Here is a 20,198-nt window from a genome sequence, read left to right as displayed (position 1 = left end):
ATTTGACATGTGACTTAGCAGATGTCCTCGCACCGTTTTGTTGTATTTCTCGTACTTCTCGTAGGTAGCGAGTGCAGCAGCGACAGTTGTTAAGGCATCATCATTGAGGATCGCATCAGCATCATTACCGGTAGCTGGGGTTGACGGCATGGTAGGTGGTGGCTTGAGCAGGACGTAGTCAAGATCAAGTTGCTCGAAGAATATCAGGATTCTTTGGGACCACCTTCTATAATTATTTCCATCAAGTGCATCGAGCTTGGAAAGATCGTTATCAGTTTTCTCAAAGGTGTTGACATGATTGCAGTATATAGAATTCATTTCTAAATTGTTGGATATATGAACTGCAAAACTACACTGTTAGTACTGACTGGAAATATAAACAGTATTAAAAGAAACATATTCGTAAATCGTGTCGTGGTATAACCACTGCCTTAGAAACAATTCGTCCCGATGTGTGTAATCGCTGCAGTAGGCGGACCGTCCCCCGAGGTTAACACGGTCGCTCCGAATTCCGTACACCTGAAATCGAGTGGACTGCCGGTGGTATTGCTCTTCTTATCGGAAAGCACACATAGAGAATATTTACAGAAAAACACTTGGAGAGTGAATTCTGAATGTTGAGAGTGAGTTGAGAAGCTGAATATAGACCTCTATTTATAGGCTATAAATAGGGTTAAAATCGACCATAAAATTTCAGGATTAAATCTATTCTTTTGTAACAGCTGAAACGTCTAGATGAACTTGACTCAAAAATAGTCCAGGTTCATTGCATCATTATTTAGCTGTTATAACTCCCGAAATTATATCATGTAACCCCTGGAATTAAATCAAATAACTCCTATAACTCATGATATTAACAACTTGTCTCTCTGTACAAAGCTGGAAATCAGTCCAGATACATCTTAATGTTTTTGATTTAATTTAGGAAAAGTTGTTTAATTTCTGATAACTCTCATAAACCAGCTGTTATCATTTGAAATTAAACAGTCCTCAGCAGCCTATAAATATCAGTTGAAATCTTTCACATTTTTCCATTTGTTTCTTTCAAAGAGAAATTCCTCAAGAATTTTCTCTAAAATGATAGTATCCGCGCGGACGTGTCGAAGACACGTATTACCACGACCACGACCACGAGACGGACGGCAGCGGCGACAATACGCGAGAGTCCCCCTTGTTCTCTTTCACTCAACAAGGAAGTGGGAATTCCAAACCATAAATACCCATTCCCGATAGTGTTTCCAATACTATGTGGGATTGAACATTACCAACAAACGAAGATTCCCGAATGAAGCTGAAATTCAAGCGCTTAGGACTTCAGAGATGGTAAGAGAGATGCTTTGCACTGATATTTGTTTCAATAAGTAGAAACTTATTGAGTATTGAAATTTCTGGTTGTAAATTACAAGGTAAAAGTAAATAAATGGTACATCGACTATAAGATGTTATTTTGTTGAGTCCCTCGACTATTAAAAGTTATAAAATAGTCTTTCATCTATAGGGTGTTGTTTTGTTGAGTCCCTCGACTATTAAAAGTTATAAAATGATTTCATTATGTTCCAAACTCGTCCAAACAATTGATGTCATTATGAGCTGAACGTTAAACTGTTGACTAAGATGTAATAAAATCTAATCTCATAATCTTAAACGACTATTATATCTCTATCAGCATTTTGTAACTTTTAATAGTCGAGGGACTCAACAAAATAACGCTTTATAGTCGGAGATCATTTTATAGCTTTTAGTAGTCGAAAGACTCAATAAAGCAATATCATATAATCCAACGTATGCTTTAGCCTATTTTTTTTCTTTTTGAAATGGACTTTACCCTAAATTAAAATGCATGATTTGGGAAAGAAAATGACTGTCGAAAGCCGTTAACCAATGTAGTGATTAATGAATTATATAAAGTTAATAAATAATTAATTATCAACAATTCATTTATTATATTAAAAAAAGACAAATTCGTTTGAAGTTAAAATTATTAAATTATTGAAAACAACACTTAATTTAATCATTAATTATTGAGTTATTTTTATTTTGATCATTCGACAGTTAAAAAAATATGATATTATAACTTATTTTATTAATATTTTTAAGATTATAATTTATTTTATTGACAGTTAAAAAATATGATATTATAACTTATTTTATTAATATTTTTCAAGATTATAATTTATTTTATTAATAGTTTTTCACATCACTCGACTCTGATTTGCCGTTTGTTGATTGTCTTTCAATAGTTTAATCCTCTCTTGTGATTTATTTGTCGATACAACCAGATCTATTCGTCGATACAACCAGATCTATTCGTATCACTTTTTGTTCAAATTTATTTGGTTAAATTTAAAAAAAAAATTATTGTATGGTCTTTATGTGATCTTAGGTGACTAGTTTTCTAATATTAATGATTATAAGAAAATATTATTATTATATGTTTAATTTATGATTGTATTTGCAAACTAATTTATATATTTTTTAGTTTTAATAAAATTAACAGCTTCTATAAAAAAAACTTTAAATAAATTATAAAATTAACATAAATATTATTTTAATTTCTCGTTACGTAGTATGGTATGTTCTAATTAAATGAAGTAAAAAACTCATTTTTAATATTGAAAAGAGGCAAGAACCATCTAGTTTCTATTTCTCTTATCAACTCTTTTTTTAACCATGTAATTGTTATTAATACAATGGTAACTTTCAACAAGAAAGTTTAACAAAATTGAGAGCTAGTTATGAAACCAAAAAGGTATTAAAAAAACCCTATTACAATGTTGGAAATAAATCCTAATCACTAGGGTTTATAAAATGATAGATAGAACTGAGTTACTACTAAAGAGACCCTATTTTAGTTACAATGTGTAGAACCCTAAATTTAAGCACTATCAACTGTTCTGAATCCTGCATTCCTTTCGTCGTTACTCTGCCACTATCCTCGAAAAATCGAGCACTTCCGAAAATGGTTTTCGACAGTCATAGTGTACAAACAAGCACAAGACAAGAAGCATGGATGACAGAACCTTGTGAGAAAATTCAGTAAGAATCACTGATTCAGAAAACCCACTTCTTGCTTTAATGAATGAGATGAGAACAAAAACCTGATAAGGGGAGGTTTTCTCATTATTCTTATCGCCACCATCATTTCTTCCCTCATCATATGGAAAAGCAAGGGCTCGGGAATCCTCACCTCTCGATTGTGACTCTTCTAGGACATGGATCTGGCAATGAGATCAAAATACCCCGTTAAGATAATAAATGGGAGCATTAGAAAACAATCGGATCGAAACAAATGGAAGAATAAAATCAGAGTATTTAAGGCAGGCAGTCCGACATTAGCATACTATAGATGCAGAGAAGTTTTCAAGCCGATTGGTTTAGCCAACTTTGGAGATAGGCGAAGAAGGCTGGTCTGGTGGCGACTGTTGCGCAGTAGTACCATAAAACCTTTGCTCATCATACACTCCAGTTGAGCTACTTCCATCACTTAGCTGTGACACTTCATTCATGCCAGAGAAACCCCCAAGAGAGCCAAATTCGAGTTGCTCAGCAGGGTTATCATAACTAGAATTATGATCATATGGATACATCATGACAACAGATGGAGTGGTACTAGGTCCATTAGATGACACCCCATTCGAGTTCATGGCTCGTAGTGGGTACATGCCATATGGCATGCTGGCAGAACTACTTTGTGAAGAGTTTGAGCGGACTTGTCCATTCCGAGACTGGTACAAAGTAAATGAATCATGTCTATCTGATCCCCAAGACCGCTCAGCTCTGCTCTCACCGGCAACAGCTGCAACATGGTCAAATGTGAACCTTGACTTTTCATTTTGGTTGCGACCATGGCTGTGCCCAGCAGTCCGCAACTTGGTATTAGCATTCCAGTTCCCTTCTTTATCACCAAGGTGGCCATTTTTGTCATAATTATATTTCCCCCTCCTTGTGTTTGCAGAATAGCGTTCTCTCATCGGGAATCTCTGAAGTAGAGAAAAATTCATATACAAAGTTATTGAAGACTAAGTTCTCGAGGTTGAATGACAAGGAACTGGGAACAAAACAATATTAGGATCACTTAAAAATAATGATGAAACAGACCAATGTAGTCGTATCTTATGACCAATAACACTGCATTTCAAATGATTGTTCACTATGATTGTGCATACCCAATTAATGGGGAATGGGAAAAACAGGACTACGTAACCAACCTTACTCTCAAAGCATGCCTCGGGGCAGGTATTTAAAGTAATAAAGGCTCATAACAGATTGTCATAAGTAACTTACAGGGTTTGGCAGGAATGTCCCCGTACCACTGCGATATCTTGGCATTCCATCAACATACCTTGGAAATACATTGGCAGGTCTGTTCGAAACAGATTGGAGGGGAGTAACAGGAAGAATGCGATGCCCATAACTTGTAAGTTGAGAAAAGAGATTCATGTTGGAAGGAAGAAGTCTCCCGGGACCATCCCATGGGAAATGACCTTGTAAATAGACCGGTGGCACCACAATGGGTGAAGGATAAATCAAATTTGGAGGATTTCTAAAATTTTGGCAAAACCGTCCGTACTGCAAATTTTGCCAATGCTTAGCAATGTCACCGTCAAGAATGTCAGACTTATGCTCTGATGGCTCAAGAGATGAAACCTCTCTCATAAAACTAGATGTACTTAACACCTCAGACTGATCAAGTATCTCAGATGATTCAAATTTTTTACCAGAATCATTGTTATCCAAATCGTCATCCCAACAAAAAGGGCTTGTTGATGCATCTGGAGTTCCTGTTTCTTCTGGAATGTTGTACACAGGACAAAACAAAAATGGAACTGGTGGCCCTGCTATCGTGAAGACCAAGGGGGGAGCTCCGGAATTATCCACTGTTATTTGGCCTGAATCTGGACCTAAGAGGAATGGAGCACTAGGTATCAGTGGATCTGATCCATTCATCTGAGCTTCCTCAAATCCAGGCATTTGTTTCTTTTGAACACGCAACAAACCACCCAATTGAGATCCAATAGTTCGTTCAACCATTTCAGTGCCCACTATTGATGGCAAATTGTCATCATCATCTACCTGTGAGGAGTGTTCAGATACACTCTTACCATCCCCACATGCAGCAGAAGGAAGGACAGAAGCAGCTGTTTTCCTATCTTGCTCCTCCCTAGCAGGCTGAGAGACCCTTGCTGATGAGCCTTCCCAAGAACTTTCTAATGAGGTTTTACTTCTAATTGAACTAGTATGTGAAGCAGGCATGGATCCAGAACTTGCAATTTTTTCATCTAAGCAAACATCACTAGCTCTATTATCTTGATATTGGCAAACATCTAAACGATCTTCTCTTGATACTTGAGTTTCTTTAGTAAACTTCTGTTGGGCTTTACTAGAACTACCAGAGATGCCAACCCTAGAGCCTGCTGAAGTTGAAAACTGCTTATCATCTGACTGAAGCATTTCAAAACTTCTATTATCAAGATCAAAACCACCATTAGAGCCTCTTTCCTGTTCGCACCATAACTCATGTTCCACTTTTACAGGATTAGTTTCTTGAGAACTAAAGTTACTGCTAGTAGGCTCAATTGGATCATCACGTGAAGATTTAATGTTATTGATTGCCACCGTAACAGATTCCATGTTCTTCCTCCCATTATTACCTGATCGTATTGAACCGACCTCGGCTTTCCCACTCTCTAGCATCATGTTCCGCCTTCCTTGAGAAGTAACTTGCCCAAAAGTTTCAGTAAGCTCAGGACTGGAACGTGTTCTTGCAAAAAGATTTCTTCCTTGAACACCAGTCACCAAATCTCTGCTTTAAAATTCTCTTACCTCTATCATTAAGCATATACTGATTAGAATTACTTTTCCGTCTAGCCTGATCAGAGGTCTTTGAGTTGCTCATGCTACCATAGGTCTTCTGGCTTTTTGCATCAAAAGCAGTAGAGACATCAGTAATTGTGCTTTCCAATGGATGGTTGACATTATGTAAGGAAACACCACTTGATACTTGAACTCCTTCAGCTTGAGTTTCATGCCCTGAGGAAATATGGTTTCCATTGGTGCTTGAATTGTTCCTGAAATTCTCAGATCCATGAGTGGGGTCCGAATTTAGAAATCTCAACAGCCGCAAATCATTCCTTGGTGCATCCGGACGTTGGCCGCAGCCATGCCTTTCCCATGTATTCATAAAGAATTGATTTACTTCATAACACAGGTCCTCTTTAGGACAATCAAGTAATCTTGACAACTTTTTAGCTCCAAATGAAAACGCACTCCGTATCCTAAAGAAATTACCTGGAAAATAGAAAATTAATTTTATGCGCAAGAAAACCAATTAGCAGTTGCATACAGTAGACCAGAAAATCAACAAAACAGTTCAAGAATTAAAACTGACAAAAAGGTTTACATAGTTGTACATGTAGAATTTATAGTATTCACCTTTCATTCATGATATGCTTAATCATATCAATTTCCAGTTAAGAGCCAAAACTATGAAGATGTAAACAAAATTAGGATTCTAACTGTTTGCTAGGCATCTCCCCCGGATGGGTTCTTAAAGTTAAATGTTGATGGAGCGATGGTTTTGGGGTGGGATAAAGGAGGTATTGGTGGTCTGATTCGGGATAGTAGAGGAGTGATGTTGCAGTGGTTCTCTGAAACAGTAAGGGGTGGTCCTCCTATCATGGCAGAGTTGTTGGCAATTAAGAGGGGGCTTTGTCTTATGGATGAGTTAGGTTCGGTTCCTAATAACAGATTTATTCTGGAATCCGATTCAATTAATGCTCTGAAATGGATCCAGAATCCGGGTTTATGCACCCCTTTGTTTCTATCCTTGGTGAAGGATATAGTTTCGCTTTTGGCAGGAAAGGATATTATTATTAGGCATATTTTGAGGGCGGCAAACTGGGAAGCTGAAAAACTAGCTAAAGATGGGATAGGGTGATTTTTTGGTTTATTTGATTGTGGTGATTCGTAGGAATGTATCTTCCTGTATTGTTAGGTGTTTTGAGTTAAGTCTTATGTTCTTCAGTTGAAGGTTTAGGAGTCTGTTCTGCCTATGTAATATTGTTCTTATGAATAAAAGTTTCTAGGCACCCTTTTCCTCCTTCTTACATCCTTCATGTTACTTTCATAACATGGAGGGTTTGAAGGGGGTTTTTAATGAGGCCTACTTTCTATAAAAAAAAACTGTTTGCTATGCATGTTACCAACACTCTTCATTTTCACTAAAGTATTAACTCATGGGGCTATGATCTCCAAAATATGAAAATCCTTCTTAAAAAAGTGAGTGAGCCTATGTCAAACACGTGCTCATATAAAACAATCACTCATGAGTCCATGTAACATAGTCTACTATACCGACTTCCTTCCCCCATTAACAGTCTCCTCACCTTGCATTTTACCGACTTAAGTTCAATTTCATAAGTTCTCGATCAAGTGACCCTCTTAAAAAGTTCATTGTAATCTACCTTCAAAAGAACTCTGTAGGACCATACAGAAACCAGATGGGGAAAAAGGACATTTAATATATGAAATATTTATCTGAGGATAGAAACTTATGAAATATATATGGAACATAGTGTTGGAAACATAGAATTGAAGATAATAGTAAAAAAATCAAGAGAACCGTAAAAAATGTACAAGGATTAATCACTACAAAGTTATAGATGTAAATACCTTTACTAACACTGCGTCCAAGATTGTTACTTAGACGCAAAGGATCAATTACATTGAAATGTTTGGAAACAAAGGATTGGTCCTGATTTTCTAGGAAAACAGCATATCGTGAATTACAAGTATCAAGAAAATATTTGCTAAGTAACAGCTCTCCACCATCTGTTCGAGGAGGTTCAGCTGCCAAAAAAATATATATATAATAAAAAAAATTAAACAATGTAATTAAGACTACAGAACAGGCAAACATTCTGCAAGTAGAAGACTCTTGGTCAAAGTTTAGTACTAGATGTCCCAGAAATTGTAGTACCTGTTATGTCAGGAAGTGAATGAATTGGAACAGGACCCCATAGGCTAACACAAAATTTTTCCCAATCAAACTTGCTAAAGAACTCAAGAAAACGATACAGGACCTACATAGGAAAAGGATATCAGACAGATATGCAGACAAAATAAAAAAAAATAAAAATAAAAAGGAAAAAATAGCCACCTCAAGCGGTCCAGAAAAGGAATTATTGTAAACATGGAATATGTAAAGAACTAAGGTTTCCAGGGCATATGTTGAGATAAGTCCATGATGGGCACCCAATATACGGCTCTCATAATAACACCATGCCTTTATCAATATGATGCTATGTTTGAACAAATGGTTCTGATTTATCAAAAGATCAACCTATAGACATGGACATTAAGGTAGGTTAAAGCTTACACAAATTCCTAAAAGGTCTATCATTCCAGAAACTCCAGAAATGAATATGCCACATGCAGTGGCAGGTTTTGCATCACTAACCTCTTCAAGGAAACAAAGAGTACATAATCCACCAAGCTGATTAAATGAAATGTCTACCACAATGTTTTCTACAAGACACTTTATTATCTTCACCTGAAAGTGCATGTGCATAAGGAAAAGAGTTTTATCAAAATGAATTATTGTAAGTAAGCAGCACAATAATGTGAATTTTAATTGAAAATATCTGGGAAAGAAAGGATATTGAAAGGTTGACAGAATGGTAAACAAGAGATCCTAAGAAGAAAAACAAAAGCCAAGACTCTTGAGAAAGGCTCCATAGGCAATGCGAAGAAAAGGCATCTCATTAAAAGTTTACCTCGGCCTGAATGTATTGAACTTCTTTTACTCGGAATTCAGCATTCTCGTGTTTTTCTTCATTTTGCAGCATATCAAGAACCTGATGAACCCATGTATCCTTCAAATTTCGATCCTTACTGAAAGTGGTCAAGTCGATATCCCCATCTGGTAAATATGTCTTGAGGGGCACAGACCCAAAAGTAAAGACCTGCCAACATAAAGCAAGCAAACTACAATTAATACTCTAACTGATAGATGAACTCGATACCATCTACTCATCCACCCAAATTCAAAAGGCAAATATCGTAACTTAAATGAATGTACTTCATCCAACCTTTAGCACTTTAATCGAACGAATCCATTCGATTATTTCCATGAATTTCAAATAACGGCATTCATTGAGAAAAATGAATTTACAATGGAATGACATTATATACAACCTGACAAGGGAAGCATTTGGAGATGAGGCGCTGGACATAGTTGGCGACAGCATTCCGGCGACCTTCCGAGACTGCATTGGGCTGTATGCAGGCAATGAGTTCGGCGGTTCTTTCCTCAGCCATGGTCCATCGCTCCGAGTCAAATATCATATCCATCGAACCGGCTTCATTCGGTGACAAGCCGCCGTTCGGTAATAACCCGCCCAGTGCCTTCCACCATCCATGCTCTCCCATGCAATCCTCTCCACCAACAACTTTCTAAAACCCTCTCAACCGCCACAACGCAACCGAAAACGAAGAATTAAATTTCAAAACTATTTGACATTAAAAAAAATCCGGGAAAATTGACTGTTTCTCAATATGTACGACTTCCTGGTGAAATCGACGAATTTTTTTTCTTCAAAACGGAAAAAATCAAACTTTGATTATTTTTTTATTAATCAAGTAAGAACCCTAGATACAAATAAACAAAACAGAAACCACAACAATCCTGGGAATTGGGAACTGTCCCCCGATCGAAGAAATACAACAAAGGTGAATAATTTACGAAATAGCAAATGCGAAAAAAAGCAACGATCGGAGAAGAAGACTATTGAAATGGTTGACCTTCCGATGAAATTCGTGCAGTTAAGGGTTTTTGCTTTTCAAAAATTGGGGATTTGAATTGAGATGAAACAGACGATGATAGAATCTCTGCCACAAACAGAAGCTGAAGAAAACACAATTTAAAATAAAAATTTCTGCTACAACAATACAAAAATTAATTAATATAAACAGCTTATTTATTTAATAAATTGCCAAAAACAGATTATTTATTTACCAAAGAAGAAAATTATTTGAATTTAGACTTCATATTAGATATGGAGTCTGTAAAAGAAATCACATATCATTTATAAATTAGTTACCGTATATAAATATAAATAGATACATTTTTAATATGAAAAATAAGCATAATGTTATATTATATAACTTACCTTATTTATAAAATCTAAACTCGTTTTCTAAATCTATATTCGTAATTATATTTTCTTAACCTAAAATTTTATTTATTGGAGTTATAAAGTTAAACCGGACTATTAACGATTAATAAGGTCCTTAACATCAACAATTTTATAGCATATGGTTAAGATAGTTCAATTGACATATCCTTTATATCACGGGTTTAATATTTATTAAGAGTAAAATTCTTCATCTCCTTCTCTACATAGCGATTGTTTAAAAAAATCGACAAACCAGAAGCAAATATCACAACTCATAAGTTTAAGAAAATAAATTAAAAATACATATATGATAAACAAGTTATCGTGGACATAGGTGGTACATGACTATCGTCAGTTCATGCCGTTAGGTGTTGGATCAAGTCTCGCAACAAGCACAACCCTCATGTTTAGTTGTCACTGTTAAATTCAAAACCTCAAATAGACTCTATGTGATAAGCGAAAGATGGTCAAGATGATGTCAAGTCATCATGCCCTTTATGCCCTGGATGGCACACGTGCTACAATGGATGAGAGAAAAGGTCGCAATCCCGCGAGGGTGAGCTAACTCAAAAAAATTCATCAACAATTCGGATTACAGGCTGCAACTCGCTTGTATGAAGCCAAAATCACTAATTATCATCGATTAACTATACCACGGTGAATTAGTTATCGGGCCTTTTACACATCGCCGTCATACTATGAGAGCTAGTCATACCCAAAATCATTACCTTAACCACAAGGAAAGGGATGCCGAAGACAAAACTAGTGACTGAAGTGAAGTCGTGATAAGGTAGCCGTAGTGAAAGGTGCAACTGGATCACCTACTTTTCAAGGAGAACTAATGTTTGTTGGATATTTTGGTTTGACACTGCTTCACACCCAAGAAGAAGTGAGCTACATACGAATTAATCTAAGAAATGAAAGCTCTCTTCGTTTCTCAAAAAATTAGATTTTATGAATGTAACTAAAGAAATATGAAAATATATTAATTTTAATTATTTAATTTTTTTATTTCTTTATCGAGAATATAACAAATACCTAAATAAAAACAAATAATAATTATTTTGATAGTAGAAAGAGAAAGGAATAACTCCTTTTATCAGAAAATAGGACTTGTGGTAAACGAAGAAGACAAAATGGGAAGTAATTACAAAGAGCGACGAAAATGAAGGAAAAGAGAAATCAAGAGAAGACGGGTGAGAAAATCTCGAAGAAAGATGGCGGTCAATACTACTAAATAAAGTTAAGGTTTTAGCTTTTAAAGAGAGAACATGGAGAAAAATATATGTTTGTTTTTACAATGAACAAAATAATGACACGTCATTAGCGATGACATCAGGAATGTGAAGTGATCTTGGCCCAAAATGAGAAATTTTCCTTTTTTTAGTCCCTTTAAAATTTCTAAATTTATAAGTTAATACATTGATAAAATTGTACACCGACCTCCAAAATTTTAAAACTAGCTATGAGCCCTAAATAGATTTCCAACTTCGAGTCTACACGTCATTAAATTTTTTCATAAAAAAATATAAGTATGTTTTGTAGATTATGATTTTAGGTTCAAAAATATTTTTCGATATGTATGTATTTTGAAAATGAGAGCCATTAAGTTCTTAAATGTTCTCTTAAAAAAAAGTAACTTTAGAGGTATATTTAAAATCGATACAAATTAGATTTGGGAATAATTTATATGTGGGAATGTGAGGGTATTCCCACAACGCCCAAACTTAAAGGTTTTTAAAATCTTATATTTTCTCATTTTAAAAAATGCCATCTAAATTGATAGACCACTACTGCCCACCATCATTCACCATCATCGACCGATCGCCATTGACGATGATAAAAATCCTAAAAGGCTTTTTTCGAATCCTCTCTTCAACCTAAACTTGGATTTATACTTAAATTCTATAAAAAAAAATAGTTTTCACGTATCTGAAATGGAAAACTTAAATAACTTCATATTTTGTCTAGATATATAGTTGTCAGATCAAGCTGATTTTCGAGTATACTGCTCTCATTGCTCTGACACTCTCCCTCATCGCTCAGATCATCAAAAGTTGCTATGAATCGTCAGCAACCAAAAGGTATTATATTTCTCTTATGTTTGGATATGGTGTTCCCTTTTTCTTGTCGTCTTTGATTTTTTTTTATTTCATTCGTCCCATTAAATATGTGTATTTTAAAATTTAAAATTATCTCATTTAAAATATCATGATATAAAAGTCAACAATAACAAAATATTTTATATTTTATCCTTATATTTTAAAATTATTTCATTCAAAATATATTAATAATGAAGTCAACAAATATCTTTTGATTTTTATTTAAATCGAATAGAAACCGAATAGCAAAATGAAAAACCAAACAAATGATCAAAATGCGAGAGAAATGTGGAGTTAGATAGAGCGGGAAATAAATCTTGAAAATTGTCGAATAGAAATCGACGCAGCTGCGAGACTCAGGTGTTAATAGCCAGACCTCCCATGGCGAGAACCAAGCATGCCGCTTCTATGAAACGAAAACAAAAGCCATCTGGTATTTCCTCTCCCTTTTTTGTTGTATATTTCTCTGAACGGACGAATTTGGTTTAGGGTTTTGCTAACTTTTAGTTCTAAAATTAGCCACAGAAAAAGCAGCTGCCACCGCGGCCTCACCGTCGACGGCGTCTCCCAGAACCCACTCGGTACCTTCGTCTTTCTCTTTCTCTCTCTTTCGCTTTCTTGTTTGATAATTTTCCTTTCCTTATTCTCATTGCCTGGGAATTAGGGGTTGGTTGGTATTTTGGCATTGTTTTCTGGAAAATCAATAGTAGAAGAGTCTTCAGTGTCAATTTTTGTTGTTGCTTTTCATCTCTATTTGGTGGCTTAATAGAGTAAAGAAATGAAGACTCGAACAAAAGTTCGAAAAACTCAAGATATTTAGCAAATCTAAAATTTTCAGATTTAGTGTTTATTTTCGAAGAAAAGAAGGAAACAACTTGCAGAAGTAGGAAAACAATGAAACGAACAAGAGATTTCAGTATAGGTCGCAGTTCGAGTTATGTCACGCTTCGTTGCCTGTAACTAAATCCTAGAAATGTGAATGCAATTTATATCCGTACAACAATTTACATTTAGTTAATTAGAAATATTTTGTTCAACTGAACAATCTTCTTGATAATGTTATGAGGTGGAATGAAATTCGTAGATCATAAAATTTTCCATGCTAAATAAAACTGGTTGGATTAACCAAGCCATATTCTGTCAGCATAAGAAAGATTCTTGGCAGCCCGACTCTTCTTGCTTGTGATTTTCTTAATCAATGGATCACAATCTTTATCACTCAACCTTGTCCAAACAAGCAATACCATAAGGTTACCTATTTTTAATCAGTAGAAAATTGAATAGCATAAATATCCTCAATTGACTAATCATTGGGAAAAAACAATTCATTTTTTGAACTGTTGACAGTAACCCTGAGATTCTGTTAAAAGCTCCAAGGATCATCTGAATAGAAAGAACATAATCTCTATAGTAACTTTACATAAGACCTTGAGGTCTTCAGCCAAACAAAGGCGATTAAGTTAAATTTAATGATATTGGATGAAATTTGAAATCACCCCTCAAAGCACAAAGAGATAAGGAGAAAGGTGATCTACTTTCCACTCCTCCCAACATCCAACTGTACCATTTTTTATCTATTCTTTGTTATCTTTGTTTTCCCTTAAATTTTGCCGCTTTTCTTTATCTCAATTGTGATTTAAATCTGAGGTTGAATTTGCTTCCCCCCCCCTTCTGTTTCTGAAGGCTAGCAATATAAGGACAAATAAAACTGGAGGACAAGCCACATCATGTGAGTTTTTTCTGAGACATGATAGCCCTCTATAGGTAACAAAATGCACGCTGTATTAAATACTGAACTTTCTATTTTTTCTTTTGAAGCTCAAGGAACAGCGAGGAAGCCTCATCGTTTTAAACCAGGAACTAGGGCTCTTCAAGAGATTCGGAAATACCAGAAGACTACGAATCGACTCATCCCTGCTGCCAGCTTCATCAGAGAAGTAAGCACTCTCTCTAAACTGGCTTTTTGTCTTGACTGCATTATTAGTTGAATGCAATTCAGTATAGTTACTGCCTTGTTACAACTAATAATTAATGCTTGAGATTGAAGTAAGATTTATTAATTCTCAGTACAAGTTATAGTTGAATTTGAAGAAAGGCACCATATTAAATTTCTATCTTTGACCCTGAAATTTCACAAATAGCTGACATTAATATTGCACTTGTGACATATACAAAGGGGAAAAAATGTCTCGACAGTACATTATGCTTTACCTTTCTTACGAGGCTAATCAGGAAGCAATGATGTTCAATATGAATTTTTGTAGGTAAGAGCTATTAGCTACCGATTTGCGCCAGACATAGGTCGTTGGCAAGCTGAAGCTTTAGTTGCAATTCAAGAGGTTTGGTAACTTATCCTACCTTTTATAAAGGAAATGATAAGCCTTCAAATATAAATAGAAATGTAGACTCGCACATAATGCACACACAAATGTGCAAGATATTTTTTTTTGCATCTGATTCCAGATGTGGTGGGTCTGTTATATATCATGCTCCCTAGTCTCCATATTGTCATGCTGCCAAAGGTTAGATTGCCAACATTAACAAAGATATTTATGTATCCAAAAAGTAGAGTTGAATTTGAGTATAGTACGAGTATGCTAATTTCCATTTGGTAAATTAACTGTATGATTGTGATGAACTGTAGTTTGGTTGCCATTTAACAAGGCAATTAGTGGTATCATGCTTTTGCTACTTTCTACTTCAAAGAGTATGACCTTTTATGCATTTCTAGGCAGCAGAAGAATATTTGATTCAATTGTTTGGAGATGCAATGCTGTGCGCAATTCATGCGAAGCGTGTTACACTGAGTAAGTTAAAGAATGGAGAAACTGATGTTTTTGTTTGAACTAGTTTATATTGGGATATTTTCTCCTACATTTCTGGGTTTTTCTAAGTTTAGAATGGTTATAGCAACCTAAAAGTAGGCGTAATAACATTATGCAGCAACTCCAGGTTTTATTTAGTCTGATGCTAGGATGTTGTGTATTTGATTTGCCGAAGTTTGTTCTCTATATTAATTAGAGATCATGTAAGCAGACTGATGCCCTGGGTCTCGGCCTATGGTTGAATCTCTCAAAAATTGTGGAAACATAGTGAAGTTTATTCTGCATTTATAGCATAGTGAAGTTTATGGACGGGAACCACTCGTTCGGAAACTCTTTCTTGTTGCCATTCGTTCGTTACCATCTAATCATGTTTCAAACTGTCTGCTCATTGAAAAACATGATTTCTCAGTTTCAAAGAGACAAATATTTGTTTTTTAGATTCATTTACAATGAGTTTAACAAATAATGTGTTCCATTCCCAGAAGGAGCAAACTAACTCCATTTCCTTTCTTGCCTCAGTGAAGAAGGATATTCAGTTGGCCCGACGACTCGGTGGAATGGGGCAACCATGGTAAGATCTTGCACTTTAATCACACCCAGTGTCAAGATTCTTATGTTGTATGGTACGAGAGCGTAAATCTTCTCAAAACAAAAACAAGAAAAAGAAAAAAAATCGGATTCAGATATTCTCAAAATAGGAATTTAGTTGTTCTTTTGTATGTAGCAGTTGTATAATTAACTTTTGAATAGACTGGAGTCTTAATTCAGCTATACTTAACAGCTATGTGGATTAGAATTAAAAGTAGGCTGATTGTTGGCCTTAAATACTTCCTGGTGTAAGAAGCAACACATTTATTTTAATTTTCATGTGCTTGATGGATTTTAATAGGCTCTACTATGCATTTATGTTATTCGAATTCTAATATGTCGGATATGGTGTGTGTTTAAATCTACAGCTTATGTTATAATTGCAACGATGTCGATTGAACTATAGAAGGTAAAAGGAGAGCAAGAATATTTGAAAAGGGGGATTTCTAGTTCCTAGATGCTTGCAGTGCTTGATTAACGAACATATTAGCCACCTCAGAGAGTGCCTTAGTAGAAGACCCATTTTCACCAAGTACCTCAGTGATCTGATGGATTTGAATTTTAATAAATTTATTTTTATTAAAAATCAATTTTCTTTATATTCGTTGTAAACATAATTTTTAAAAAAAATCAATTTTTATATAAGATTCAACTTTATAAACATAATTTTTTAATTTCAAACTGAATTTAATGATGTTTTGTAAAAAAATATTATAAAATATATAATCAATTATATGGAACACAAGGAAGAAGAAAGCTGAGATTTTTTTTTGAATTGAATTGAATTGAGAATGAAACTTAGACATCAGTCAAAAACTGAACAAGGAGATCTCGAATTTCCACCGGAGGGGAGGCAAACTGAACAAGGTCGAAATGATCCGTCGAGACAAGCTTGGCAAGACGATATGCCACTGTTTTTGCGTCAAGAAATCCATTGGAAATGCAGCTCCCATGCCGGAGTACACAAGTCTGCTATGGTCCGAACAAGAGAGATTGGATTTTGAGCAGCACTCACATCGTTCAACAGTTTAATTACTTGAGAATTATCTGATTGCACGACAAACCCTGAGTGGCCAAGGTTTCGACAAGAAGAAGACCCTCATAGAGGAGGACCAAGCTTATACCAATGTAATTATTGAAGCCAACAATCCAGCCTCCGTCAGGATCACGGATAATAACCCCTATCGAGCCCCCACCAGAAAAGGAGGAGACAGCTCCAACCGAATTTAAGCAAAACCAACTTGGCGAATTTCATTGTAAATTTGTAATATAAACGTTTTTGTCTTGTATTTATATTTTTAAATGTTTTATAGTTTTTTAATCTTATGATTTTGTCTCCCGACTCTTAGATGATTTCTATAGGGCATCGATAAAAGAATACATGGTCTTTAATTATATTTAACATATCATCATTTATCTTGTGTTTTGAACCATTTTGTATGTTTCATCTCAAATTGATTTAGATGAAAATTTATAAAGATTGAAATGATAATAAATAAACTAAGTAAATGAATTTTACGAATTGGTATAGGAAGGAATGATCCCCATGCCCTAAGCAAATATATTGTTTACAAATCCCTTTAAACTTTTCTCGAGGAATGAGATCGATTCCTCTCAATTCCATTATATTATTATTATGATAATTTTATCGAGTTAGTTTTCATGAGTTTCTATTCACACTAATTCAAAATGAATCATACAATGGTTAAACATATAATGTAAGTTATAATACAGAAGATATTCCTTAGTTAAGATATTTCTCAAGATCCTCTTAAGAGCCGGGGGATAAAATCTCATGGTCATCTCTTTAGTTGTCGTGAGTTCGAGTAAATACTTGAGAGATCTCTCAACAATTTTTAATTAAGAAAAAAATATTTTTTCCATTCATTGTTTTGATAGAATTGAAAAACAAAGCCCTTTAAGCTTAGCTTAGGGCATAAGATTGATTCCTCTTAATCACTTTTTGCTATCACTTGGCTAATTTCGCCAGTTTAGTTTATCAATTTCATCGATTTAGTCCTTATGAATTTTTATCCACACTAATTCAAGATGAATCATACAATTATTTAGCATACAATGTAAGTCACAATAAGCTAGATACGATCAATAAGTCTTATTCTCCTTAGTCGAGATGTTCTTAAAATCTTCTTAGAGAGTCAAGAATCAAAATCTCAAAGCTATCTTTCTGATTGTTGTGGGTTTCGACCAAACAATTGAGATATCTTTTAACAATTTTTAATAATTTTTTTATTTATTACTTAGTAAAATTAAAATATATTTTTTAAAAAATACATAATTTTAAATGAACTTACATCTCTCACAATTATTTTCTCTATCATAATTAAAAAATAATTTGCTTTTACGTACACAATTTAAAACGATACACCTCCTATTTTTATTTTCGGATCAACATTTTGTAACCTTAGACCCGACTTGGACGTTATGCCCAAATCTAGGCGGTTATATATCTTATTCAAAAATTTCTTTTCATATTTAAAACAATGTTAAAATCATATAATAATATAATATGAAATTAGTCATAAGAAAGGTTCATACAATAAACATCCATATATCAATATATACATATATCAGAAAAACCATATAAAACATATACATTGCAAAATACCAGTAATACAGATATATCGAGACAATAGCAAAAACAAGTGTCACCAAAGTATAAAAAAAGGTATAGAGATATACAATAATACAAAAATAAGAGTAGTCGGTCCTCCTGAGGCCAAGTTTGCTAGCTTACGGTCTGCTACTATTTGAAAAGGCTAAAATTTACAGAATGAGTTGAAAGCCCAGTGTGCTCCTTACAGTGTATAAAAACATACATATAAAATACTTCAGTAAAATCAGTTTGTCAAACATATTTTAAAAATATTAACACTACCCCCATCTGATCACCAGAATGTGTAGGTTTCCCAGAACCATACACCCACCTGTACACCCGGTAAGGGCCTTATACACATAGCATAAGGACTTGCGGTAAGGACCTACCCTGAGCACAAAGCTGAGGAGCCTGCGGTAAGGACTTACCCTGATCACAAAGCTGAAGAGCTTGCGGTAAGGACTTACAAGTCATATACTAGGCCTGAGATTCTTCCTCCAATAATACCCCAAATGACAGTAATAAACATGTATGTATTCAAGTGAAAACGACAGTTTAATTCAGTAAAACATGAAAGATATTTCAGATTTAGAAATTAGATACAAAAAATACAGAAATTAGGGATTACGTCAGAAATATACAGTATATCAGATATCAGATAAACAATATTCTTAAAATCAGGTACTGTGTCATAAAAATATTTAGTATTATTAGAAATCTAAAATAGTTAAGATAAACAGTCTAAAACAATAATGTAACACTATCAGGAAACACACTTGTACCGGTCTTAGTAGTCCGAGAAGAAAACCTATTATGACTCTGTCGATCACTATCAGCGGCAACACTAGATCGTACGAATCAGAAAAATCCATATCGAAATCCTAATATGAATAATAATAATAACACCTATTTAAACAATTTACAGATACCTATGAGTAACTCTCGAGGAACACAGATCGTGCAGATCTGACAGACGAGAAACACTGGATCTAACCAACCCTCAATCAAGTGAAATACAAGTACATTCATAAAAATATATTCTCGAATCAATTTCATAATCAAATCTTAAATAAATAAGCAAAAATGCTAAAAATACTATGCATTTTTGGATTTATGGGATCAATTTGAGGCTTTCAGGTCAAAATTTGGCAAAATGGATTGCGGAATTAGACCCAGGACGTTGAAAAACATCAAGACGAAGATTTTCGAAAAAAAGTGAATGCTGTTCAATGATCAATAGTCGGTCAATAGTCAACAGTTGACCAGTTCGATTCGGGTCGGGTCAAGTTAAGCAGACAGGTCGGGTCCGGTTGACCCAAATTCAAACAACCCACCAGGTGGTGGGACTTCCCCACGCCTAGGGGTGGCGCATACAAGGCCTCTAGATGTCGAAAAAATCAAAAAAACTTTCTACATACGTTTTAAGGGGTTTTGAGATACTTACCAAACTCAGTTTACAACGGTGAATGGTGGAGAACTCGATTTTGAAATGTCAAAAACTTGACAATTCTCACCCCTTATAATACCCCAAACAACAGGTCAATGATCCAAATGTATGAAATTTAAAATTTAGTCGTATAATTGGAATAAGTGATAAGTTCAAGGACCAATGGTTGTATATTTTGTATTATGAGTTAATTACAAAGAAAGAAGAGAAGAAGGGCAATATGGTCCTTTTCAGTATATGGATTTTATATCCATTTTATATTAAGATATTAAGTGGATAAAGAAGGGAAAATTCTGGATAGTTTATTTCCTTCTTCTTATCTTGGTTCGTGCTTTCTTGGGTTTTAAGGTGAGTTTCTTTTAAGTTGTTTATTTTCTTAAATTTTGGGTTGTATTAAAGCTTTCAGATATAGAGAAGATTAAAGAATCTTGGAAAATGAAGAAAAAC

General features: G+C 34.6%; 2 protein-coding genes across 2 annotated transcripts; one reads left to right on the top strand and one right to left on the bottom strand.

Moving 5' to 3' along the window:
• Positions 1-3,063: 3,063 nt before the first annotated feature.
• LOC120165496 lies at positions 3,064-9,896 on the bottom strand. Its single transcript, XM_039174998.1, is given in 11 exon segments — positions 3,064-3,218; positions 3,332-3,786; positions 3,832-3,980; positions 4,285-5,742; positions 5,744-6,288; positions 7,672-7,848; positions 7,979-8,081; positions 8,159-8,341; positions 8,459-8,551; positions 8,775-8,963; positions 9,196-9,896. Coding segments are annotated over 10 exon segments (3,543 nt in total). The 5' UTR covers positions 9,430-9,896; the 3' UTR covers positions 3,064-3,218; positions 3,332-3,374.
• Positions 9,897-12,543: 2,647 nt separating this feature from the next.
• Positions 12,544-15,832, top strand: LOC120165145 (histone H3-like centromeric protein HTR12). Its single transcript, XM_039174729.1, has 7 exons — positions 12,544-12,710; positions 12,797-12,858; positions 13,961-14,006; positions 14,096-14,214; positions 14,542-14,616; positions 15,009-15,084; positions 15,622-15,832. The coding sequence occupies exons 1-7, from the start codon at positions 12,659-12,661 to the stop codon at positions 15,675-15,677; spliced, it is 486 nt and encodes a 161-aa protein (XP_039030660.1). The 5' UTR covers positions 12,544-12,658; the 3' UTR covers positions 15,678-15,832.
• The last annotated feature ends 4,366 nt before the right edge of the window (positions 15,833-20,198 follow it).

Source organism: Hibiscus syriacus, unplaced genomic scaffold (assembly GCF_006381635.1).
Source record: "Hibiscus syriacus cultivar Baekdansim isolate YM2019G1 unplaced genomic scaffold, ASM638163v2 tig00111582_pilon, whole genome shotgun sequence".
NCBI lineage: Eukaryota > Viridiplantae > Streptophyta > Magnoliopsida > Malvales > Malvaceae > Hibiscus > Hibiscus syriacus.
Note: the sequence above shows the minus strand (reverse complement) of the source record. Positions and strands in the feature narration are given on the sequence as shown.

Bases quoted from the DNA above. Each gene is read 5' to 3' on its own strand.
- LOC120165145 (XM_039174729.1), top strand. From the start codon at position 12,659: ATGGCGAGAACCAAGCATGCCGCTTCTATGAAACGAAAACAAAAGCCA. The intron at 12,711-12,796 runs GTATTTCCTCTC...TTCTAAAATTAG, and splicing joins ACGAAAACAAAAGCCATCTG to CCACAGAAAAAGCAGCTGCC. The intron at 14,617-15,008 runs GTTTGGTAACTT...ATGCATTTCTAG, and splicing joins CTTTAGTTGCAATTCAAGAG to GCAGCAGAAGAATATTTGAT.